At 53.7% G+C, this 26,020-nt stretch overlaps 1 protein-coding gene across 1 annotated transcript; it reads right to left on the bottom strand.

Annotated features, from left to right (window-relative positions):
* Positions 1-1,998: 1,998 nt before the first annotated feature.
* LOC128114635 (collagen alpha-1(XIII) chain-like) lies at positions 1,999-25,648 on the bottom strand. Its single transcript, XM_052744800.1, has 4 exons — positions 24,857-25,648; positions 7,851-7,920; positions 2,782-2,786; positions 1,999-2,052 (listed from the first exon to the last, which is right to left on the bottom strand). Exons 1-4 carry the CDS (start codon positions 25,142-25,144, stop codon positions 1,999-2,001), a joined length of 417 nt encoding a protein of 138 aa, XP_052600760.1. The 5' UTR covers positions 25,145-25,648.
* Positions 25,649-26,020: the final 372 nt, after the last annotated feature.

Raw genomic sequence — 26,020 nt, 5'->3', positions numbered from 1 at the left:
CTCAGGGTCTGGAGCAAGCTTTCTGGGCTTTTTCTTCCCTAGAATTTTCTATTTCTTTATTTTTATTTCCTTACAAATCTCCGTGACCACCCGGGTGGACTGTTATCAGAGCTGCTCTAAGAGAAACACATTATCAGCATCGTTTGGGGGCTCTGGAATTGCTTTCAGGAGGAAATGGGGAAGAAATATACCTCAGAGGATTCCCACAGGGGCCCTAAAACGCAGGCCAAGGGCAGGAGAAAAGATGCATTTCCAGGAGCAGACACAGCGCTCTCGCAGCTAGGCAACACCTGGCCACTCAACAGCTGTGGGCTGCTGGAGCGCTCCCACACTGGTCACCTGACCTTGTTTCCCATGAGCAGGCCGGAGCTGCTGCTCAAGGGCTTCTGAAACACAGAGCCCTTTCCACACTCACAACCAGCCTCCCTTCTAGTGAGATCTCAGGGCCCAAAGGAAACATCTGGACTCTGCACCTGCTTTCTGGTTCATCTCTAAGACCCCGCATCCCTGTTCCAGGTGGCCAGGGCTCCACAGACTTGTCACTCCCAGAGTGGACAGGTCACCGGCAAAACAGATGTCCCCAGGAGCCTGCTGGGAGGACATGACGGATAAGGGTGTGGGTGCTGAGGATTTCTGTCTCTATTGCTAAGAGCCACGGGGGATGCTGAAGTGCTGGGTTCGTGAGGGCTGTGCATTAACTTTACAAAACACCATCTGGCTTCTTTATGAAGGGTTGAAAGTGGCCAGGTCAGTAGGCTCCTGCAGTACGTGAGGTGACACATGGTGGCACTCTGGACAAAGTGATGCTTGTGGACATGGAAAGATCAGAATGGGACCAACGGTTCTTTTGTTCTTTGAGGTGTGTCTCACTCTGCAGCTCAGGCTGGCTTAGAACTCACTATTAGCTGGTCTCCAGCTTACAGCCATCCTCCTGCTTCCTTCCACCTCCTGAGTGCCAGGATGGCAGGGTTACAGCTGTGGACCACCAGGCCCACCTTCAGCGGCAGTTGTGACCAATGGGATGTGAGGGAAAAGATGGCGTCACAGAACCCTACCTATGGCTTGCGGCAAGATGGCTCAGCAGGGAAAGGGTCGAGCCTGATGACCTGAGTTTGGATCCTCAGGACCCATGTGGTGGAAGGAGATAATTGACTTCTGCAAATTGTCCTCTGACTTCCACAGGTGCATTATGGCATGTGCATTCACACACACACACATACACACACACACACACACACACACACACACAATTTTTAAAACCTGTTTAGGTACTGGGCAGCGTGCAGAATTTTGGGAAGGCACGGAGTGGGGAAAGATGACTTCAGTTGTGCATCCCTGCGGAAGGATGGCCAGTGAGACACACCTGTTCGGTACTGAGGAGGCTACCAGCATGCTTTGTGGGCAGAGCATTCTCTCTGGCTAGGAACCCCACCAAGGGGCTCCCACTTTATCATTCTCACACTGATACTGCTCTCAAGCATCTACAGCACCCACATCAGACAGCTGATGGGCTAATGACTGTAGCTTAGGAGAAACCACAGCAAGTGTGAGCCCCTGGGTCTGCTCGCACCTCCTATTTCAGACACATAACTAGGAGGCTTCACCTGGATTGTGCGCTGAGCCTGCCTCAGGTGCTTTCTCAACATGATCACATAGCAGAACTAAGGGACATGGCGAAAGTGGGAGGCGATGGAGGGAAGGCCCTGCAGGGGTGATGAGGCGGCAGGATGGGAGGGTTGAGAGTTGAGCAGGGAGAAGGTGAGAACAGAAACTGATGAGGGACTGGGGGTGGGGGGTGGTGCATGGGTCAGAAGGTCCTGGCAGAGATCAGGCTAGAGAGAGAAGGTAGGCATGGCACTGGGTTGTGAGTACAGGGGAGCCACAGATGGTGTTGGAGCAGAGGAGTGGAGTGCAGTGGGCAAAGCTAAGGAGCCACTGAAGCTGCTGCCACCGCCCAGCACCGCTGCCACTGTGGCACTGAAGCTGCTGTAAGGGAGCTCAGGAGAGGTGAGGGACGAGGCCGACACTGCCGGTGAAGGCACAACCTTCGTGCTGCAGCAGAAGCAAGGTGAGTTGGAACATTCATGCTAGCAGGAAGCATGTAATGCAGTGTGCCTAGCTGAGCATGGGGAACCGCTTGAAGAACTAGCCACAGATGACTCAGAAGTAACCTGGTAATTATTTGCAGGTTCAGCAGAGTTTTGGAACTACCGGAAGACTGTATCTCTCTAGTTTGAATGACCTCCCTGCCGTAACTCCCTCCACTCTGCAATCCTGTTTGGCCGAGGTGCCAAGGGAGCCTCTGGTCTTCAGCCTCTTGTTTCTTGGGTTAGCTAAAACTGGAATAAGGGCCACAGAGAGAGGACCCTGTCTGTGGATTTGCTCGGCTGCCACTCAGAGGTGGTGACAGGAGCCTAGTTGAGACCAAAGCCCTGGCCACAGGCTCTACCCATGTTGGCTGTTGGGGTCAAAAATCTGGAGCCAGGAAAAACAGGGCAGGGCTGGCCAAAGAAGAGGTTTAGGGTGTGTGGCAGCAGCTGTCACCACCCATGGAAAGTAACCAAGGGTCATGAGAAAACAAAGTCCTATTCCTATGATGGCAAGCTTTGGTGCTGGAAGGGGATGCTCCTGCCTTGGAGGCATCATCCACAGCACAACGACTTATTGTTCTGAAATACACATTGGACTGGACTACATCCTTCCTCCCCAAACCTTTCCTGATGCTACTTTTATGCTCTGTGAGGAAGCACAGCCTGGGTGCAAGACGCAGCTTCCACTCACCATCCCTGCACCCACAGCAGACATTATTAAGCGATTACCACACTTTTTGATATCTGGATGCAAGATGCCTCAGGCACTGGCCTCCAGGCAGTCATTACCAATTGCTCTGATTTGGATATAACATGTTCCCAGTGTTTGAACACTTGGTCCTCAGCAAGCAATGATGTTTGGGGAGGGGTGGTGGGACCCTTTAGGAAGTGGGCCTATGTAAAGGAAGTGCTGCAGTAGGGAGTGGGCCTTGGGGATTACAGCCACTTTTCTACATTTGACCCAAGCTCTCTGTCTTCTGGCCAATGCCATGTGAACAAGCAGCTACTCAGATTCCTGCTGCCACCATGCCTCTTCATCCGCCATGCTTTTCCCCACCATGATAGACTGTATCATCCCAAACCGTGAGCCAAAACAAACCTCTCTCCATTAAGCTGCTTCTGTTGAGTACCCAGTCAAAGAGGAGGAAAGTAAGTAACAAGCTGTCAGTCACCCTCAACATAAACAATGTCTGAGCAGAGCCTGGTTCCCTGCAGCTTTGACATCTCTTTCTACCCTAATCCCTGCTCATCTGCTTCCTGTCACCACTCTGGGCTCCAAGTTCCTTAAACTACTGGTCAACCTCAGATTCACCTGCCTCCTCATTCCTCAAAGCTTTTGTTCTGGGCGTTCTCTAGAAGGACCTGCGATCCGACTGTTAGTGGATCTTCAATGTTGTTTCTCCCCCTTTCCGTGGGAATAATGATTTACTGACTGGCCTTCTGGACTGGGCTGGCCTTGAACTTGCCATGTGGCTGAGGTCGACCTTGAACTCCTGATCCTCTTGCTTCTACCTCCTCAGGGCTAAGATTATAATCTATACATGAACCACTCAGCACATGTCTGTCCGGCTTTCCTTGGACCATCCTCTAACTAAGGTCTGGCCAGAGGTAGGTGAGCAGGACTGAAGTGTGGCTCTTCCTCAAGTTCTGACCAGCTGCACGTGACTACTCAGCACTTGTCCACTCTCCTTTCATGCTGGCGAAAGTCTAAGGAGCTGCCAGAGCCTCAGAGAAGCAATCTCCAAGATGCAGACAGCACAGTCACCTCCCTGCTCTGCACCACGCGCCTGTGACACACTCAGTAAGAGACATTTACCCTCTGAAGTTCCTTCACTCAGACTTTGGTCATGGTGGCAGATTAGCACCCTTATTGAGCATACCCTCTAGCTTGCTTCCTTGTTCTGTACGGCCAACCTCCAGTGCTACCTCCTAGGTGACATTTACCTGCTGTTCCCTGATTTGTGGGGCTCTCTGGTACTTCATAGTGCTCCTCACAAAATGTCTGAACCACACGGTGGCTGTGGCATCATCCACCGGCCTGGCCAAAGCAACTTTTCCTTCCCCCCCACCCCCGCATCCATCTTCTAGTCATGTACCTGTCCTGGGGCTGACAAGCTGGTGGATGACATCACCCCACATTCCCACAGTTGCTGCCCAACTCCTCCAGCCCGATATTCAAGACCCCAGCTTCCCCATCCCATAAGAGACTGGGCCTAGGCAAAAGGGATGGGTCCCATGGCAGCATGCCTGCTGCCAGCCCCACCCAGCCCCAGCACGACGGGCCTGAAGGAGCTGCTTCCTTGCCAGCTGGAGCCTATATTGTCCTGCTCCTCATGTGTTAGTAAGAACAGGGACAGAGAATGGGTGAATTTCCCTGATCTTTGTATTGGCCTCAAGTGGTCTAGGAAGTCCCACGGTACATATATCTGTTCTCAGGACCCTCCCCCTGCCCTGTGTGCTTTGCAAAGGGCCCACACCCATTCCTCAACTTCTGGCTGCTGCGGCCCTCTTCCCTGAGGCTTGACCTCTGGCATCCTGCCCTGAGTCTGTGAGCCCATCGCTCCCCTGGCAAACAGTGTACGCAGCAGGATGCTGAAAGAGAGCTATTTTGGGGCAGGGAGGATCTCAGGAGGATGCTGGCGAGGTCAGTGTAGGAAGGGCAGGAGGCAGGTTCTCTGCCCATGATTATGAGTCCTGAGACTTCTGAATGCTGCCCAGGGACCCAGGGCTGCCACCGGGAAGAGCACACCCACCACAGGATTCCAGCTTTGGCCTCTTTGGACCACAGGAACCAAAGGGGACAGGCGTGGGTTTGGAGCTGTAGGATCTGATCCATCAGCCACCACAGGCAGAAAGAAAGTGTTGATTTGGTGTGTCCAATAGAGAGAAATTCAGGGCAGGCAAGACTCAAGGTAGAGTGCAGGGCAACACAGGTGAAGTAGATTGACCGTGGGTGGAGACTACGAGGAAGAATCTAATTACCAATTTATTAACACTCATTGAGCACCTACTGTATACAAGGATAAAGGTGTGTAATACTTTGTGTTTGTATATTTTACAAAGGCATCAGGAGCCACAGAGAGATTTGTAAACTGTAACCCCAAGGCAATGATCTGAAAGAAGGATTCAGGTACTGGGAGGGGTAGGAGAGGGATTTCCTGACCCATTTGAGGACTCGCAAGCATCCGGGATGCTCAGTTTCCCCTCACCTCTTTTTACCATGAGTTTTCGTTTTATTTTCCAAAAGAAGGTCTCCTCTCAGGAGTCTCAGGCTGGCCTCTGACTCACTATGAAGCAGAGGATGGCCTTGAACTCCTGATCCTCTGGCCTCCACCTCCCGAGTGCTAGAGTTATAGGAATGAGCCCCCACACCGAGTATATATATGCTGAGAATGGAACCCAGGGCTTCGTGCATGCTAGGCAAGCACTCCACCAGTTGAGCTACGGTCCCAGCCATTTTTCAGCTTCTTGAGGGAGGTTACCCACCAATGCGAGATGCTTGCTCCCTGCACACAGTAGGTCCTCCCTTGGGGACAGTGACAAAAATGGCTGTTAGGTAGAGTAGGTGAGTTTCTGTGTTAAGGACATTCTTTTCACTGGGGGGTGAGATGCCTCTGCCTTCCCTATCAGCAGGGGCAGGTGATGACCATGGCCTTGAACATGCAACCAACACTGCCCCCAATGCCAGGATATGGCAGCTGAGCAAAGAATTTTGGTGCATCATTGACAGACCTGAGACAATGGAGGAGATTAACTAATAATAATAATAATAATAATAATAATAATAATAATACTGCTTAATATCAGGTAAGGCACTAACAAGCCAGCTAACAAGCCTAGCGATCTCCACCACATATTTACCGAGTGACCTTTACCCTTGTTTCAAACAAAGCAACTGAGGCACAGAAAGGTCGGGAAACTGACAGCTACACAGCCGATAAACGTCAGAGATGGAATTCAAAACTGTCTTTCATGGTACCACTCTTGTCTAAGACAACAGACACAGTCACACAGAACCTGGGTAGGCCCAGAAACCTGTCCAGACCCTGTCACTTCACCGACACCTACATCTCAGCTCGCTAATTTTGGCATCTCCTGGATCAAGCAGAAAGCTTTCTCTGGAACTCTGGGCTCCGGGGCCCAATCTCCTAAGCCTCAGAGAGAGAGGAGCTGGCTTCCTGGGGCTCTGGACACCCTTTTGATTAATCCAGACAGGCAGCTTGTGGGACCAGTGGCCCTTATCAAAGTGTCACCTCTTCAGGGATAGCGCGCTAGCCTATTCATGCCTGGCCACCAGGTACCTCCATTGCTTGCATGCTTAGTGTACTGGCTAATCATCGCTGTTGGGCCGAGTGGGTTTAAAATCACCGTGCAAACACATTTCAGGGTGTGTCTGTGAGGGCATTTCCAGAGAGGCTTAGCTGTGGAGGGTAGACCCACCCTGGGCATCATCCCACAGGCTAGGATCCCAGAAGGAATAAAAAGGAAAAGGCAATCTGAGAAACCTACCTCTCTCCTGCTCCCTCCCCTGATCTGCTGAGATGTGAACAAACAGCCTCTTGCTGCCACAGGCAGGGGCTGATTCTGGGGTTGTGCCTTGCCTATCACAATGGACTGCACCCCCTCCGACTGCGAGCCAAGACAAGCTCTTTCTCCCTTTAGGTGCTTCCTGCCTGGCATTTGGTCACAGCAAGGGAAAAAGCGATTAATACATTTAACGTCTGTCAGTCTCTCTTCCCTGGCTCAGGGAACCTGTGGGGCATTTCTAGAAGGTTGTAAGCTTCTAAAGCCAGGGGAGGACCTCCCCAGGAGCCTAGACGGAGCCTTTCCAGGGCCATTTGCCCACCATAGTCACCTAGGAGGCTTCAGTGTGCACTAGGAGACCGTGAGTAGGCAAAGCCTCCAGCAAATATTATTATTATTATTATTATTATTATTATTATTATTATTATTATTAAGCATGTCTCTGTGTTTCCCCAAATCCTTTTCTTTCTGTCCCTTCCAAGGCTTATATCCCAGTCCAAACAGTGCCCATCCCTCCTCTGTCATTAGCTTAATGAACATAGTCAGAAGCTGGAGGAGTCCTCACACACACTCACATGTCAGTGGTAGTAACTGGTGACAGCGCACTTGAACCCAACACCAAATATGATGCCTGCACTGAGCAGGCCCTCTGCACATGGCTTTGAATACAGAAAGAGACAGTTGAGGAGCAAACTGTGCGAGCCAAGGCCCCATGGCATCCCGGATCTACTCATGCAAGGCCGGATAATAGCCAAAGCAGAATTTGAATCCAATATATACTTCCAGCACCATAGGGCCATCCATCCATTCAGGTGACAGACATTCTTGTACACCTACTAGGCCTTCAGAAATGGAAGGCACAACAGTGACGTGGTAAGAAGAGTCCCCACACACTATGCAGAGTCTATCATGAATTTCAAAACATTTCAAAGCACATCCACCAAGTGATATGCTTTCACTTAATCTACTTTAGAGAGTGTCAGGTGTGCAGAGGAATTAATGAATGGGTGTGCTTAGATTAATGAATGAGGGATTGGGTACATGAATGGATGGAGGGAGAGAGAGGAATAGAGGAAAGGAGGGATGGAGGGAAGGATGGGAGATAGGAAGATGAACAGTAAGTAGCTCGATGAGAGGCAGTAGTCGAGCTGGACAGAAATACAAGAAGGACTTCCGGGATGTGGTGCCTGACCAAGAGACGCCGCTATCACCTCACCCGTTCGCAGGGCTCCTTACCTGGTGGGCAGTTACATCCTGGAGACATCTTGGGAGCCTCCCGGCGCCTGCGTGAGTAGAACTTCCATTTCTGCACAAAAAGACAAGAGAAATCACCGGGAGCTGGCAAAGCTCCGGCCTTGGAAAGCCAGCCTGGGGGATGAAGGGGAGTGTGTGTGGAGGGAGGGGCCAATCAAGGGATGCGGGGCGGTGGGGGTGGTGGGGGTGGTGGGGGTAAATGGGATTGTTCTGGGATCAAAGCCTGGCAGCTCATGGTTATTCAGCAGGCTCTACTCAGGTCCCTATAAACTAGTGGCTGCCTGGGGTGACTGGATGGCACATGTTTCTTAGCTCTTTGCTATTGTTTCCCTTCTCCAGCTGGGTACCTGGGCGAGGACAGAGCCTTCCGCTCTACTCACCCCCTCAAGGCCAGCACAGGCAGGTGGACAGGGATGGGTGATGGGGGGCTGGGGAGGCTGAGCAGGCCCTAGACACCCCTCTCCACCAAACCTCTTCCTCCCCGCTTGGAAACCACAGCGCCAATCTGGAAGGCCCTAAAGAGGCGGGATACCTGAAGTCCCAGGAAGTTGTGTGTGCACGGCAGCAATGAAATCCACTGGTGCAAAATGGCGGCACAAGGTGGGCTATTTATGGAGGCCGGGGTCTATGTGTCCTCTCTGCAGAGGGCTGTGTGCTGTATGCCTCACATGGGACTCTTGCGCGAGCCTTGCTAGGAGGTCAGCTTGGGTAACACAGGGGTTGACTGAGACCCCTCTGGAGACCCCGCTTCTCCAGCTCCACCATTCACAGCCCACAGAGTGCATTTCCCAGGCTTAGGCCGGCTCCACCCCACAGCTGCTTCTGTCTCGGGTGGTCCCTCCACGATCCCGACACCTCCACAGGCCGCACTTTACCCACGGCCTGGGTTTTCTGTCCCTGTCACGTGGAGGCAAGTCTCAACTTTTTCCCGTGACCCCTTCAATCCTGGGGTCTCCACCACAACTGAGGCTGTACCTTCACCAATGGCCTCTCCTGGCCTCTGCCGGCACCAAGCCTCAGCTGCTGCTCTCCCTGATCCTCCTGTCAGTCCAGAAGCTCTCATGCTGCCAAGACCAGTAACACACAGGACACACACACACACACACACACACACACACACACACACACACACACCCCAAAAATAAAACCAACCTCCCCCCCCCAAAAAAAAAAACCTCTTACACATTTACCAAGTATGGCTGCCAGCAGGTGATGCAGCCTTAGCCCCCCCCTGGATAATCCTCAAAGACTTCACCTCCATGATGCTGGGCTCTTCTTAATTACCGCTACTTTCTCAGCTCTAGCTGAAGAGCACCAACTGTCCCAGCAAAAACAAAGGTTTCACTTTAGTGGCACTGGTCTCTCGCTAATCACTGCTGGCCAGACACCAGAGATTCCCAATTCAAAATACCACACGAACAACCCCGATCGGGTCTTTGAAGAGCTCTCCAACTTCCCTCTGGAACTTGACAAGCCAGCCTGCAGCGTCTGCACCGCCTTCAAAAAGACAGTCTCTTCCGAGTTCCCACAGAACAGTCCATTCAGCTCAAGCACTCAAGAGCTTTGCGAGCTCAGAGTTCCAGACTCCTTTCACCGTCCTCCCCAACAGCATACCCCCTGAACCCTCCTTCCACCGTCCTCCCCAACAGCATACCCCCTGAGCCCTCCTTCCACCGTCCTCCCCAAACAGCATACCCCCTGAGCCCTCCTTCCACTGTCCACCCCCAAACAGCATACCCCTAAACCTGGTACCAATGTCTGTCCCGGTTGACTTTCTATTGCTGTGATGGACACCATGACCAAAAAGCAAGCTGGGGAGGAAAGGGTTTATTTGGCTCATACTTCTACATTGTAGTCCATCACTGAAGGAAGTCAGGACAGGAACTCAAACAGGACAGGAACCTGGAGGCAGGAGCTGATGCAGAGGCCATGGAGGGGTGCTGCTTACTGGCTTGCTCCCCAAGGTTGCTCAGCCTGCTTTCTTGTAGAACTGAGGACTACCAGCCTAGGGGTGGCCCCACCCACAGCTAGCTTGACCCTCTCCCATCAATTAGGAAAATGCCCTACAGGCTTGCCTATAGCCCTATCTTATTGTTCTCAGTTGAGGCTCCTTCCTCTCCAGAGACTCTAGCTTGTGTCAAGTTGAGTCTGTGGACCAGGCCCTCCCTCACCAACCATTAATGAAGAAAATGCTTTGCAGATCTGCCTACAGGAAATCTGATGGAGGAATTTTCTCAGTTGAGGTTCCTCTTCCTAGATAATTCTAGCTTGTGTTACACATACACACACACACACACACACACACACACACACACACACACACACACATACACACACACATACACATACATACATACACACATACATACACACACACACATACACACACACATACACATACATACATACACACACATACATACACACACACATACACACACACACACACACACACACACACACACACACACCCCAAAAACATTCAAAAAACTAACCAGGACACCTGGCTACCTTCACCCTCTCTGCCTGGCCGAGGATTTCCTTCTGGTGGCTGATCACCCCCCTGGGCTGCCGAGTCTGTGGTCAACTCTTGTCTTCCTTGACCTGTAGCAGTATTACATACTTCTCTTCCCCCTCCTCTGTGCACTAGATTAGACACAGAGGTCAGGACGTGGTGGCACACACCTTTAATCCCAGCACTTGAGATCTCATGCCTTTGTTTGGGAAGCGCACGCGCCTTTAATCCCTGGAAGTGATGGTTAGGCAGAGAAAGGTATATAAGGTGTGAGGAAACAGGAACTCACTCTCTTTAGGCTGAGAATTTCATAGAGGTAAGAACTAGTGGCTGGCTGCTCTGCTTCTCCGATCTTTCAGCTTTCACTCTGATATCGGGCTCTGGGTTTTGTTTTTTTTTTTTTTGGTTTTTTGAGACAGGGTTTCTCTGTGTAGCTTTGCGCCTTTCCTGGAACTCGTTTTGGAGACCAGGCTGGCCTCGAACTCACAGAGATCCGCCTGGCTCTGCCTCCCGAGTGCTGGGATTAAAGGCGTGCGCCACCACCGCCCGGCTTGTTTTGTTTTTTTTAATTAAAGGACCATCTAAGTTTCGAACAACAGTAAGAAGGCATGGTGCTGAAGAAGGAGCTGAGAGCTCATCCTGATCTGCAAGCAGAGAGAGAGAGAGAGAGAGAGAGAGAGACAGAGAGAGAGAGAGCGCGCACTTGGGCCTGACATGGACTTTTGAAACCTCAAAGCCCACCCCCAGTGACATACTTCCTTCAACAAGGCCACACCTCCTAATCCTTCTAATCCTTTCAAACAGTTCCACTCCCTGGTGACTAAGCATTCACATATATGCACCTATAGGTCTACTCTTATCCAAACTATTGCAATGATTGATGACAGCCCCATATTCACACCTCTAGCCTGGACCTTCCTCTGGGTCATGTGACCAGCTGCTTGCCTGACAGTTTATTCTTTGCCATCTCAGAACAGGGTCCCAAGGCTGAGCTCCCAGCCTGCTGCCCCATCCCTCCCACACAGGTCCCATCAGAGCAGACTCAGTTTCTCCCACTCTCCAAATCATCACTGATGACTCTCTCCCCCACACACCCTACCAGCAAACACCCCCATCTTCTACCTTGTAGACACACCCAGATCAGCCCTTCTCGCCAACCCCAGCACTACCACCTGCTCCAGGCACAGCTCTAGCCCAATGACCTTGATAACCTAATGCCCCCACCCCACATCCCACCTGGACCCAGAAGCCCCATTCTCAACAGTTGCCAGACCCATCATCTCTCCAGGCTTCCTCCTACCCCAGGGCCTTTGCACATGTGATTGCTCTCTTTCTGGAATGTTCTCTTTTTAGTTGTCCCCCTGGCATGCTCCTAATGAGTCCCTCCTTGCTTCCTGTCCCCATTCCACATACTTCCTGTCCCCTTCCCTACTTCATTTCCTCCTTTACATTTTTCTCTCTCTCATCTATTGCCTCCCCACTTTGCCAACGGAAGATAAATTCACAGGAAGAAAAACCATATGTTCTGTGTTCTTCGTCACCATGTGCCCAGTGCCTACAACAGAGCCTGGCACACAGCGGGCATTCAGGAAACACTGGCTGTTGACAAATCAGGTGTCAACGGGGAGCTCGACTCAGGCCCCACCGCAGTGGGGAACTGGGGGCCATGGGCTACGACTAACTCAGTCGGGTGTGGAGTGAAAGCCAAACCCCCTCAGAGAGGAATGAGCGACCCAGGTCACCAAGACACACCCTCTGAGTGACCAGCTTTGGTTATTTAATCCACCAGTCCTGGCCCCTTAGGTATCGTGAGGCCCTAGTGAGAGACCCTCCATTAAGGCTGGAGGTGGGTGGGTAGGACACTTTCTGCAGTCTTGGTTGGGGCATGGACGGACCCCAGCCCCTCTATGCTGAGGGGCCCTTCTGCTGTCTTGGCTAGTAGCCAGGGCCTCCTGGAATGCCCTGTGCGGTCAGGGCTGAAACACCACCAGCCTGATGGGTCGCAGCTATTAAAATGCTGGTGTCAGTATCAAAGGAAGATGCCAGGCAGTCACTCGCTTCCCCAGAGAACACAGTTCCAACCCAGCTTGGGCTTAGGGGCCGCTCATTCCCCAGGTCCTGGCTCGGGGCTCTTAAACGGACCAGGCATCTACCCAACCCCAGCCTCTGTCACGCACGGGTCCAGACGGTGGTAGAGGGTGGCGAGGCCAGAGGCCCGGGGTCACCGTCACTCTGGGGTCTTCCCTCAAGAAAAGGCTTCAAAACGAGATATTGTCTCCTTGACCACCACGCAGGTGCTGAGAGGGAGCAGCCAAGCGGGAAGCATCGGGCACGGTCACTCACAGTTGAAGGTGACACACTCCGTGGGATTGGGCTGTAGCTCAGTGGTATGAAGTGTTCGCCTGGCATGCGTGAGGGTGTGGCTTATATCCCCTGCACCAGAGAGAAAACGCCGGGGGTCGCGGGGGCCATGTCTGTAATCCCAGCACACGGTAGAAGCAGGGGGATCATGGCAATGTGGAGGCCAGCCTGGGCTGCAGAGTGAGACTGTCCCCACAAGGCGCCACCAAAACAACAGCACTAAATGGGTGGGGATACAGCTGTTAGCGGAGTGCTTGCTTGCTAGGCACGGACAAAGCCCCAAGTTAAATCTCCAGTAGCCCATAAACTGGGCACAGTGGTCCACGCCTCTAATCCAAACACTCAGAAGGTCGAGAAAAATAGGATCAGAAGTTCAAGGTCATTCTCAGCTCCACATCAAGTTTGAAATGAACCCGAGCTACATGGAACTCTGTCTCCAAAGTATTTTAGGCCAAACTTGGTCTCACATGCCTTTAATCCTAGCATTCAGGTGGCAGAGGCAAACTGGTCTCTGTGATTTCAAAGCTAACCTGGTCTACAAAGCAAGTTCCAGGTCATCCCTATCTCAAAAAAAAAATTTTTTTTTTCTTTTAATGACCCACACTAAGTACTCTACACTACTCATGGTGATAAGTGTTTTAGGGGGGAAAACAGTCACATAGTAATTAATTTAATAAATGATCGTATGACTCCTACCTGCCCTTGGGACTACCTGAAGCTGTCACAGACTCCGGTGAATCATTTATTCTCTGTGAGGCTTTGCGGTATGGATAGGAGCTTGAGATGACATTGTAGGGCCAAGCTTGTGGGTCCCATCACAATTTCCCCACTAACAGTTCTTACGCAACAGATAAAACATCTGTCTGGGCTCCAATGCCCCCAGCCATAAAGTAGGGGTGGCTTTAATTATCTGCTGGACCAACCGGATGGCTGAAATGCTGGAGGGATGGAGCAACAAGAAGAGATGCTGGCCTTGAGGTGAGTCTAGTTACTGCTCGGCTGGTGTGATGTGGGCCACCTCTGTCCTGAGCTGATTTCGGGTGGTCTGCCTCTCCTACGTGCCACGGAGGCGCTGGTGTGCCCATGACACCTGTGGATACCAACCGGGTGAGAACTGACTGTCCTGTCCTTCCCATAATCCTCCTGCCTGTGGCACTCCTGTTAAATCTGGGGGTCAGGAGCTGCCAGAGGTGAACATGGCTGTGGACACAACCCAGTCAGGCATCTCTCTGGTCTGCCCTTTGGGACCTGCTCCCTATGACTTTGGGCTGGGCCTGGGCAGAACCCACAGTAGGCGGCAGAGGCTCAAACCAGCACCCAAGGCTAGCTGTGTGGCCTGAACCCAGAGCAGCACAGGGGGTGGAATGGAGGCCGGGGGTGGGGGTGGGGGTGGGGAGGGGGCACAGATAAGAGCTGGGAAAGGGACAGGCCCATATGTGGCTGCGTGCCCTGGTTGGGTGTAATCAAAGTGGAGGAAACTCAGATACCCACCCACACCCACTCAACCCAAATCAGACTCGCCCAAACCACTCCAGGGCTGCCGGCCACAAGGAGGCCAAGGAACTGCCCTCCTCCCTGTAGTCTTTGTGAGAGAGCCTGGCATCTGATCACAGGCTCCCGGGGCTGGGAAGCTGGGGCCCAAGGGTCTATGGGTGCCCCATGAAGCCTTTTCTAATGGCTGTGTGAGAACCACAGAAAGACACGACCTTAATTCCAAAGCTCAGGGAAAGGAGTTGCTGTACCTGTGTGTGAGCTTACCAGACCTCATATGGGGAAGTCCTTCCTTCTAGCTACCCCAAGGTCTGCCTGCTGCCTCTGGGGAGTGCTTTGTCATGGGGTACGGCACCTCAGGAACCTGAGGAGATAAAGCCAGGCCACGGAGGGGACAGGTCCAGGGACAAGAGTCCTGGGTAGGGGGAGCTGGGGCTGCTTTCTGCTCCTTTTCCTCCCTTCCCCACCCTGGACAGGAGTGGAGTGCAGCTGTGTGCTCTGTAGAGCAGCTGGAACCAAGCGGGCCCTGGGAGCCAGGAAGGAGTGACACGGGACAGTCCACGACCCCGTTGTTAGCGTGGCTGAAGCTGGGAGGAGCGAGTGACCACAGACCACAGTCCCGGCCACAGACTGCCCTGGTCCATCACAGGGAGGTGATAGCTGAGCTGAGGGGCCAATGCTGAGGGAGACGGGAAGCCAGCACAGCAGCGTGCTTCTCAGAAACTGGGCAAACTTCATGTCTGGGCATTCATTCAGCGTCCGCCACAACCCATTTCATGAGCAAGAAACTGAGGCACAGAGGGGTTAAGAGCGCCAGACTTGACCCAGGAAGTCTGGCTTGGAGCCCATGCCCTTCATTCCGAGTCTGTGACAGATGGGGATAAAAATATCTATTAGCTAAATACCAGCTAAATCAAAACACATTAACTCTATGTGTGTGATTGTGTGTGTGTATGTTTGTATATAAGTGTGCATATGTATGTGTGTATTTATATTTATATATGTATGTTTGTATGTATAAGTGTGTGTATATGTGCATGTGTGTAGACATGGGTGTGTGTGTATGTGTATATGTATATATATATATATATATGTGTGTGTCTGTCTGCATGTGTGTGTATTATAGATGTGTGTGTAGGTATGAGTGTATATGTGTATGTATGTTTGTATATATAAGTGTGTATGTAGGCATGGGTGCACGTGTATGTGTTTTTGTGGGCACAGGTGCATGTGTGTGCGTATGTGTCTGTATGTGTGTGTGTGTGTGTGTGTGTGTGTGTGTATGTATGCAGGCACGGATGCATATGTGTGTGATGTTAACACAGGTGTCTTCCTCGGTTGCCTTCTAACTTATCTTTTGAGGCAGGGCCTCTCGTTGGACCTGGGCTTACTGATTTGGCCAGGCTGGCCAGGCAGAGCGCTCTGGGATGTGCCTATTTCCACTCACCCAGCACTAGCACTACAGACACGTGCTATCATGCCTGGCTTTAAAAGACAAAACGAAACAAACAAAAAACATGGATTTTTGAGGATCCATGCTTTCTTGGCAAGCACTTCGCTGACGGGGCCGAATCCCTGGCTCCTAATCTTTAAAGTCTAGAAAGATCCCTCGTAGAGGGGGATTTCTCATGATTATCAACGAGGTGCAGCTCAAGGCACAGAGAGGCCTATCAGCTTGCTTAAGGTCACACAGCTGAGCTGGACTTGAACCCAAACATCTGGATCCGCAGTCTGGGCAGCACTCCACAGTGCAATGCGGCTCCAGAAGCGACGGTAGTTGAGTCACCTCTGGGCTGAGAGCAATGGGAGGGGAGAGTTTCAATCCTGTCACAGTGCGATTGTGAGGCCACTTTGGCTGCTGTGTGGAGTAAGCGGGTGAGGTGGGAAGCTAGCCGGGGGCAAGTACGGTGACGGGGGAAGAGGAGAGACAGACAGGTCTGTGGGAGGCTGGAGCCCAGGTGACCACAGATGATGTGTAAGAGAGACATCAGACCCCTCCTCGTCTGATTCAGACACATAACTTTAGGGGCTTTCCATTCATGCTGGAAATTAGTGGGGGCAGGTTGGGGGATGAGCCTAGAACTCTGTCAAGATGAAGAACACATTAAAAGTGAGATTTGGCCAACCCTGAAATAGCCATGAGTCATAATAATATAAGGTAATGAGCTCCCCATCACAGGGGGCATGTAAGCTGGAGGGCCTAGGCTGGTATTCCTGATATAGCCCGTGGCTTCTTTCCTTTGCTCTGTGAGGCTTAGGGACAGGGTGGACTAGAGGCAGCAGGACCACTCTTGGGCCTCCCAGGTAGCCGTTCCTTCTGCCGGGCCTGGGAATCTTCTCACTGGTCCAGAGTCCCGGTGAGTGCCTGTTGTTCAGCTTGTTCTCTCCAGCATCCTTGTCTCAGATGTCTGCCCCTGGCCCGCCCTACACGCCGCTCTATCAGAGCCTGACCCTGTGTAAGACGGCCTGGGAGATCACGCTGAGTGCAACTGAGGACTGTGATTGCACTGTGATTGGGTGTCCGGGGCCCAGGACAGCAGCTGGGGCAGCTAGGCCTCCCTCCGGCAGTTTACAGACCAGGTAAAAATGAGGCTGCCTGGGGAGGCTGGCTGGCAGGGAGAGTCTGAGAAAGGAGAGCGGGGAGGAGAGGGAAGAGATAGAAGGGTAGACTAGGCCGCCTCCCCTAGAGGCCACTCCAGCTGGGGTTGGGTCAGGAAAGGAAGGGGCTAGAGAGGCCCATCCGGAGTGGACTCCAGCCATGTGGGGTTTCCCAGAACCCCACAATAGCCTCTAGAGGAGAGACAGGAGTCCAGTGTTCCTGGCAGGCTGGGCCCGCCTCTCCCAGACAGTTCCACCCCTTTGTGCCCAGCTGAAGAGCCAGGGGAGCCCAGCTGCCAGCAGCCCCCTCCTGAGTGTCCTCAGGGCCATAGAGGGTTGGCAGGTCTGTCCGTAGAGTAACACAGCACCTCGGCACATGGGAGGCAGGGAGTGTGGCGTGGGATCTGCTGGGAGTCCAGATGACATCCAGAAGAGGTAGGGACCCTAGCCTGACTAGGGTCCTCCTCAGCCCTGGGCCTCAGTTTCCTCTGAGGGAGCCTGTTTAATCCCCTCACTGGCTGAGAAAACACCAGCTGCTCAGGGTGGGCAGATGTCACCCAAAGGGAGCAGAAGAAGGGGCTGGGAGTGGGGGCCTAGTTCCATCATCCCCCCGCCTCTCACACACAGAGAGACAGACAGACAGACAGAGAGAATGATGAACCAGGACTGTGGCTCTGCCCATCAGATGAGCCCAGACTCATGACGAGGCAGTTCCTGGTGTAAACAATAAGAACTCATCCCTCGCAGAGCCCAGCACTGCTGAGGTCAGGCCAAGATGAGGACTCTCCTTGGGGTCTTCCTTACCAAGACTAGAAGAAAGGAACAGCACCCACGGGGGAGCCGTTCTTTCTATGGGCAGTAAGCCAGGCCCGGCACCAAGCCAATTCAGTTAAGCGTCACCTCTGCAGGGGCCAAACCCAACCCAACACCTCCCTAGTCTTGGCCTTCATGCAGGCAAGTCCACGCCAGTGGCCACGCCGCCTAGGTTGAAAGCTTCCACTACTGCTAACCAGTTACTTTACCTCTACAGGTTTCAGCTTCGTTCTGTCAAGAAGGAATAGTGAAAACAGAAAGCACACGTAAGATTGTCGCACAGCTTTAGTGAGTCCGTAGGTGCAAAGCTCTGCACGGTGAATGCCGGGTCCACAGTGAGACCCCGATAAACGTGGCTATGAATAAATACTGAGGATGAGTGGCTGCCTGTGACGAGTGGGGTGGCAGTGGTTCCTGTCACCATACCTGGATGACTTCATCTCTTCGACCATCACCTCTGTGCAGAGGACACTGCCATTTGCATTATTCCAGTCAGGATCCTGAGTCTCACCCAACTGGTGGCAGAGGTCGGTGTGACACCAGATGTTGTGGGCTTGCCCACCTGCGTGCACACACACATTCGCACAAAACCTTACCAAGCAGCCTAGGAAGGCAGAGATGGAACACTCGACCTTGAGAGTGGGGGCCAAAGAGGAAGATGCCCAGCTGCTTGGTCCAAGCAGAACTAATCAAGTAGAGCCACCCCTACCCTCCAGCCAGGGCCAGGCATGCTGCCAGAACATGTACCCTCTGTTGGCTGCTGTGACATTCTGAGAGCAAATGCTGAGCCCACAGCTGGGGCTGGAAGCATGAGAGGCTCAGCTGGCTGGGACACCTTTCCTAGCCTCCAACAAGATCGGGAATCAGAGGCTGGGGAGAGAGAGCTCAGTTGTAAAGTGTTATGAAGCATGGGGACCTGAGTTCGATTCCTAGAACCCATGTTAAAATCGGAAACACATGCTGGGCATGGTGTGTGTGTGTGTGTGTGTGTGTGTGTGTGTGTGTGTGTGTGTGTGTGTGTGCTTGTAATCCTAATGCTAGAGAGGCAGAGGCAGGAAGACCCCTGGGGATCACTGGCCAGTCAGCCTAGCCTGCTTGGCAAGTTCTAAGCCAGTGAGAGATCCTGTTACACTCACAACATGCATGCACGTGCACACAAACACACACACACACACACACACACACACACACACAGACTTGTCTGAGGAATGAATGACATCTCAGGTTGTCCTCTCATCTCTACACACTTGTTTATCTGCAAGCACGTATACATACACATGTGATCTTCATACAGATGATTGGTAAAATCTGCCTACCACCCACAAAGTCCCAGGCCACACTCAATAACAAGCCTAGAGACTCGTGAGCCTAGAGACTCTACCCCTGTTACCAGGTTGTGTATGGACAAATAGAGAGACAGGACATTTAAAGGCTACCCAGAGGACAACACCTGGCCCATGTGGCTAAGTCACAGACGGCCAGTAGACTTTTCCTTGTGTATTGGCTCCGATGGGCTGGGAGTATAGCCTGGAGCCCTGGATGGAGAAGGACTGACCTGGCTCAGGAAGAGCATTTATTGAGTGGTTGGTAACGTCTGCCCCCATTGGGCAGGGAAGTCAGCAGTGTGTGCTACATCTGCATTTCCTTTCTCTGAGCTAAATGTCATGTCAGGCATGTCCAGGAAGTGCCACAGGCAAGTCAGAGCAGGGAGGGAGTTCTCATGGCTCCAGAAATCTCTCCAGAGGACACTGAGAAGAGTCTAGAAGGATTTGGAGTAAGGGGGAAAGACAGCTTTCTGGGAGTGACCAAACCATGAAACTGGTTTCCGGCTGATAGAACTCTGTTTGGATACTTTCATTTCCCACCACCATCCTGCAAGGGCTGGCTACCCAGTGAGCGCCTTTATCTTGCTTGGACCTACCTTGGCAAGCTTCCGCAGAAGCCAGAGACTGTGACAACTCTCTCTCACTTAATCTATTCTAAGTAAATTTGGTCTTTAAAACACACACACACACACACACACACACACACACACACACACACACACACACACACACACACAAAAGCTTCAAGTCATGAAACAGCTCTCTTCACTTTGAATGTCAACTCTTGCTAGCTCTCTGGAGTTTCCTGGAACACTGCTGCAAGACTCCCAAGGCCATGCTATGCTCGATGGGAAAGTGATCTGTAATCGATGGGCCATGTCTGCTGGGGACCCTGGAATGGGAGCTAGGCACACATGCGTCGTGTATTGACCACCAATGAGCTAGTAGCTAACTAGAGACTGGAAAGGGTGCCATGGAGGAGACACGCCTCCTACGTCTCTTCAGCAGGATCATGTTCTGGTCCTTTGATACGAGGGTGAAGAGCATCTTTGGACTCTCCTGTCTTCCCATTGCAGAGCAAGAGCCCCAGACGTCACTCCCTGCACAAAAGGAGGCAGCAATTTGGGATGGACTCGGCGGCGGCATGCTGGGCTTTGTTTGAAGGTGCCTGGACCTCTACGTTCTGAGGCTCAGGCAGCTGTCATGGGCCCGGGCTGCTGCTGCACAGACAAGCTACCCTGTTCCACAGCCTGTTCCCTTCAGAACCCGCCTCAGTCCACAGCCCAGCGGTTCAGACTCTTTACCCCGGCTTTGATCTCTCCTCTCAACAGCCCAATAAAAGTTCCCTGTACACATACCCCATAGACTTGAGACATTCTCATAAACTGGTCCTTTCGGGGTGTGGGGGTCTGCCTGCACTCCGTCAACATCTTGGCCCGGAAGTTTCTATAACTTCCTTTCCCAGGGATTCCCCAAGGTGGAAGGAATGAGTCACAGAGAGTGGGAGGGAGGTTTAGCGACATGGGTCTCCTTATCTGCAAAGTGGGGTAGAAGAGTGCCAGCCAATGGGGAGTAGGGAGGATGGAAGGCGCCATCCTCATCATAAGTATGGCCTCGGTGCACCCTATGAGCCACTCCAGGGGACAATGACGGCAAGGGTACTGGGGACAGCATTGTAACTGGGGTGGGAGTCTGTCTGGCCTCCCCCAGAGTCCACAGGGCTGCAAGACCCGCCCCCTCTAATCCTGGGCCTCAGAAATGAATTGGGCTGCTTTTAATCTCAATCCTGCCCCTCTCCCCACCCCCTTCCTCCCTCTCCCCCACCTCCTGCTCAGTCCTAGCCTAGGTGTCATCTGATTTTCTCCATTTGGGACATTCCAGTTTCTTTCTTCACAGCAAGGAATCAACCGGCAGGCAGCTGGAGTGCTCATTAAGGGTCCTAGACCATAGAGAGGCGCTGAGTCAAACCACATTCTCGCCCTCCTCCCCAGGTCGGTCTTCGTCGTCCAGTGATGACCTATCCTGGGCCCCTAGGAGCTGCCCTTGCTTGCTTCTTCAGAACCAAGTGTCCTTCCTACTGGGTCCCTCTGCTTTGCCTGCCCTCCCAGCTCCCTCTTTCTCAGCCCGACAGACTTGATCTCTGTCCTCTGCACAATCCACTTGGTGTCTTTCTGGATTTCAGGGAACCAGCAAATCATTGCACAGGCCCTGTCTGAAGTCCCTCATTCCTCCTTCAAGGAGAGGCTCAGGCTCACCTGCCCTAGGAATTGCTTCCCCAGGACCCCGGGGTATCATCATCCCCTGCTGGTGGGGCCATTTCATGCATTTTGGTGTCTGCCACCTCCTGAAGGTCTCACAGCAGTACCTGGGTGGTGTTGGAGCTTGGATCTGGCAGAGAAGAAACCTAACTGCAGGGGGTGTTGTGGCTCACGATAGTCACATAGCAGTGGGAATTTAATTTTAGTCCCTAAACCCTCTGGCTCCCTGTGTCACCCACCATAAGAGCAGGGGCCCACTTCGCAACCATGTCACAAAACTGTTTTGAAACAAAACTACGTGTCCTCTCTCTCTCACCCAGGTCGTGCCTCACCCATTCCTTATTTTTTTTAAATTAAAATTTACTTATCATCATGTGTGGATGCGCACGCACACACACGAGTGTGTATGCGTGTGCATGCCTGTGGAGCCAGACTATAACTCTGGAATTGAACTTACTCAGCAAATGCTCGGGCTTACTCAGCAAATGCTCTTACCCACTGAGCCACCCTGTCAATGCTCACCCCTTCCTCTGCTTCTTTGCCTGTACTTGGGAGAATCCCCCCCCCCCCCGCGCACCTCCCCCCCCCCCCCCCGGGAAAGAGACAAAGGACGTATCCCTTTCTAGTGGCACTGGGGACGCTTTGGCGGGCCCCACAGTTGCCCCTAGCAACGGTTAGTCTTATCAACTTGATGGAATGAAGAAATGTCCAGGAGATGAGCAAAGCACACCCGGGTGTGTCTGTGAGGGCGATCCCAGAGAGGATGACGTAGGGCAGAAGACCCTGGGTGAGCGTCTGTAGCTGGAGGGAACTGGAGGGACACACACGGAAAGAACTGTTTTGTCCCCTCCCACCAGAGGGACTGAAAGCTCCAAAACCGTGAGCGCGGACATAAGCTCTTCCTCCCTTCCGCTGTTTTCGGCGGGTTATTTTTGTCACAGCACCGAGAATCACGGCTGCCACAGCCTGCTCAGGGCTTCCCCATCTGGACTTCTTTTGAGACTGTCACCATACCCGCTGCCTGCCCGGCCGGTCGCCACCGGCTCCTGTGTCTGCCAAGCCCTTTCCGTGAGACTAGAGCGCCTTGCGGAACTCCAGTTCAATTTTTATGTAATTCCAATAGAATCCGTCGCACATGTTAGTGATTACTGGATGACACCATGTGGCCTTTGAGCATCCCTCCAGCAGCCCCCAGACTGCAGGCCTCCCGTTGGCCAGGGCTCCATGACCAGACGGCTCCCTTCAACACCCACTGACAACTGCCTCCAGGAGTCACCACCCACCCCTGCAGCTACAATGTCCTCTCATCCCTGTCCCCAACACCAGTCAGAGCCACGGTCCCCAGCAGCCCCCTGTCACCTCCCATTGGAGGGACGTAAGTACCTTCCGTTCAACCCTTTGGTGGTTCTCCATTTCCCCCTTTACCCATCTAGCAATCTCTAAGGTCTTTCTGGACCTGAGTTGCCCATCTCATCCAGCCTCACCTTCAACCATGCCTCTCTCCCTGGTCCTCATGGTTTGGGTCTTCATTCACAGCCCCAAAGCAGTTCCCCCGCCCCCGCCCCCGCGCCTCAGAACCTGTTCCCTGGGGTGGGGGGTATGTGCTTACCCCCTTGTGCCAGGCAAACTCCTACTCACTCTTTAAGTCTGGCCCTAAAAATCACTTCCTCAGGAAGCCGGCCTTGGTGCCACCACCATAACATTAATGTAACACATTTCCTGGCCACTTTACCTCCGTTATGGTGGCGTTTCCCCCACGATACGGTGCCTACTCATTTTCTCTCTGTGTCCCACTCAAGTTCAGGAAGGTTGAAGTGTTCCCAGGCCAGTTTCCCCCCCCCCCATCTCATCACCTCCCCCACCCCCCCACCCCCGTCAGCTAGCTCTCGGTAAACAGCAGCAGGACACAGTGGCAAGAGAAACGGGTGCAGGGTAGGGAGGCTTAGCTCTAATACTGGATGCCACCATGTGGCCCTGAGCAACCTACTGCCCTTCTCCAGACCTCAGTTTCCCCCCTCTGTAAAATGGGGGGTCACTTCAGCTCATCCTTGGGGTGCTTCTCAGTTCTAGAGGTTGAGGCCTTGAAGTCATGAGCTAACAGAGCTACTGCTTGGAGCAGGGGACTCCCTGTGAAAGACAACAGTGACCTGGGCAGGTCCTGGGCACTGGAGCCCTGGCACAGGGAGGGCTTGGCAAGGGTTGGGTGCACATGGGAAGGTCTGCAACCCTCTCCACAGTCCAGCCAGTACCCTCCCCACTCAGCCAACCAGGAAGAGCCCAAAGACTGCCCAAGGCCTAGGGGATTGTGGGTGGCCTGACTGAGCCTTCTTAGTTCTGGCCAGTCATGGCCATGACCTGTAGCAGCAGGCATGGGACGCCGCTCACTCAGCAGGGACTTATTGTCCCGGGGCCACCCTCTAGGGGCCACCCTCTATGCTGTGGCCTGCAACTTCCCCCATGGGGGTCACCCAGAGAACTCTAAAAGAGGCACCCCAAAGAAACCCAACTACAGGAGACCCAAGCCTGTTAGACCTGGCTAATGCTTGCCATCATTCTGTAAAGCTCAGAGAGGGTACAGTATTTGTCCCAGGTTGCACAGCATCCAAATAAATCTCAGCGTGAGTACAAGAACCCAGGGCTGCTGGCTTTTAGCACCCTGTTGGTTACGATCCCACATCCGCTCCTACTGTGCGAGAGATATCCCCGGCCCCGGTCCGCCCCCCCCCCCCCCCAACCATTCCAGGCCGGCCTCCTCCAGGACCTTGGGTTCTCCGTGCTGTTCTGAATCTCTTAAGCCACCAGCCCTCCCCATCTTGAGACGCTCAGCTTTCCCTCCTGATCACCCCCACCCCACCCCACTAGAGTCTGCTTTTCCCGCCTCTCTAGGGAGGATGCCTCCCAGCGCACTCTCTGGACTGCCCCAGCAAAGAGACAAGACACATTAGTAACTTTTGATCTGCCTGGGATGCAGCACATTGGAGGGACGGAGGGAGGGAGGAAGGGAGGGAGGGAGCGCTGTATCCTTTTCCCAGTTGAGAGGAGGAAGTTAGGACCCTTCCAGCGGCCACAGCCGGAAGAATCAAAGGTTAACGGGACCCCAAGGAGGACAGAGACAGGCAACTCACTCTTGGGCCCCAGAGGCCTGGACCAGCAAACAGGGACCAGCAATGAGCAATCTACTTTAGAGGCTGTCCCTTTAGGTCATTAAATGGCTCACTCTCTTGCCCTGTTCCCAAACGTGACCGTAAGCACCCACCCTCGTGGAATGGAGAAGACCACCAGAGCCCAGCAAGCCTCCCCCTGCCTATTTCCCACCAGCCCAGGCTGCCTCCGCGCACCTTTTGCGCTCCCTGCCTTCCTCCACCTGACTGTCGCGCTCACAGGGCGCCCCCAGAGAAAGACTTTGGGGTCTCCCGGACCTGGGAGGTCCTGCACATGCTGGCCTGGTGCTCTGGATCTCCGGCAGCCCAGCGGCGAGTCCCTTCCCTCAGTCCTAGTGCAGACAACCTGGGCGACCGTGCAAGCGAGCGAGCGAGCGCCCGCCCCGTAACGGCTCCTGGAGTCCCCGGGACTGTGCGAGGGGGCGCCGCGGGGAGGGGATAAAAGCCAGCAACAAAGGGCACAAACCTCGTCCAGCAGTTGGTTGACTCGTCCCAAAATAGCTTTCTCCATTTGCTGCTCCCCGCGCTCCGCTTCCAGGCGCAGCACCCGGGCCTGCAGCTCGGAGGTCCGAAAGTGGGCGAGCAGGCTGAGTGCCAGCGAGCACAGCGCCAGAGCCAGCAGTCCGCAGCACCCGGGGCTCGGCAGCCTCGTGCACTGCTCCGCCAGCGCCCCTGTCCCGGGCCCGGGCGCGCCCAGCTCCCCAGGGCCGCGAGTGCCGGTGGCTGCCGCTTTGCGGGCGCGCTCCGCCACCATCCCCTCGCGTCTTAAGAACCAATAAATAAATAAATAGAATAAATAAAAAACGAGATCCAAGAAGCACAATCCGAACAGTGAGGCAGGAGGGACGTGGGGGGGCTAGCGTGGCCGGAGGACGTCCCTTTCCTTTGCTCTCTAAAGAGGACAGAAAATGAGCAGTCGGAGTAGGGGGACAGCCGAGAGCCACCAGCAGGCGCGATCGGGGTACGCCAAAGTAGGAAAAAATGTTATTTCGAAGAGTGTTCCAAGTTGGGGGATCTGACTCCGCTCTCCCGCTCTTTCTCTTCTCGCTTCTGCAGAGTCCTCGGGCTGGTGCGACGCTCGGGGTCCTACTAGGTGTCTTGAGTCTCCGGGGCGAGCGGGTGTCAGTCCCCAGGCGAAGGGGCGCGCATGCAGGGCTCCATGGGCAGAGGTGGGTCGTGGCCGCAGTGAGCCGTGCTGGGGCCGATTCCGGCGCCTCTGTAACTTGACACAGCCAGCGCGGCCGCGCGGATCGGATGAGCGCCGGGCGCTACTTCCCAAACTAATCTCCCGCGCCCCTCCCTCGCCCTCCTCCTTCGCCCTCCTCCCGCTCCTCCTCCGCCTCCCGCGGGGCCGCGGCTGGGGTTTGTTTATTTATGCAAAGTCGCCCGGGGTGGGGGGCGTGGTGTGTGGGGCCCGCCGACCCCGGTAGCCCCTGTGCTGAGCTCCCGGTGCCCTTTGAAGTGACACTTGGGGTTATTTATAGGCGGGGAGGGGGTGTGGAGTGGAGCGGGGGGCTGCGCTCCTCTCCCTTTGCTTAGATTCACACTCAAGACCCGGGGCGTCTTCCTCAAAGTCATAGGGACCCGACATCACAGCACCCCGCTTTCCCAGAACATCAGGGACCCTCAG

The sequence above is a fragment of the Peromyscus californicus genome, unplaced genomic scaffold, assembly GCF_007827085.1.
Source record: "Peromyscus californicus insignis strain IS unplaced genomic scaffold, ASM782708v3 Scaffold_19__1_contigs__length_69161282, whole genome shotgun sequence".
In the NCBI taxonomy this organism is placed as follows: domain Eukaryota; kingdom Metazoa; phylum Chordata; class Mammalia; order Rodentia; family Cricetidae; genus Peromyscus; species Peromyscus californicus.
Note: the sequence above shows the minus strand (reverse complement) of the source record. Positions and strands in the feature narration are given on the sequence as shown.

Excerpts from the sequence above, each read along its gene's own strand:
- LOC128114635 (XM_052744800.1), bottom strand. The coding sequence starts at position 25,144 with ATGGTGGCGGAGCGCGCCCGCAAAGCGGCAGCCACCGGCACTCGCGGC. Across the intron at positions 7,921-24,856 it reads TCAACCAACTGCTGGACGAG|AAATGGAAGTTCTACTCACG; the intron begins GTTTGTGCCCTT and ends CTTTTTGTGCAG.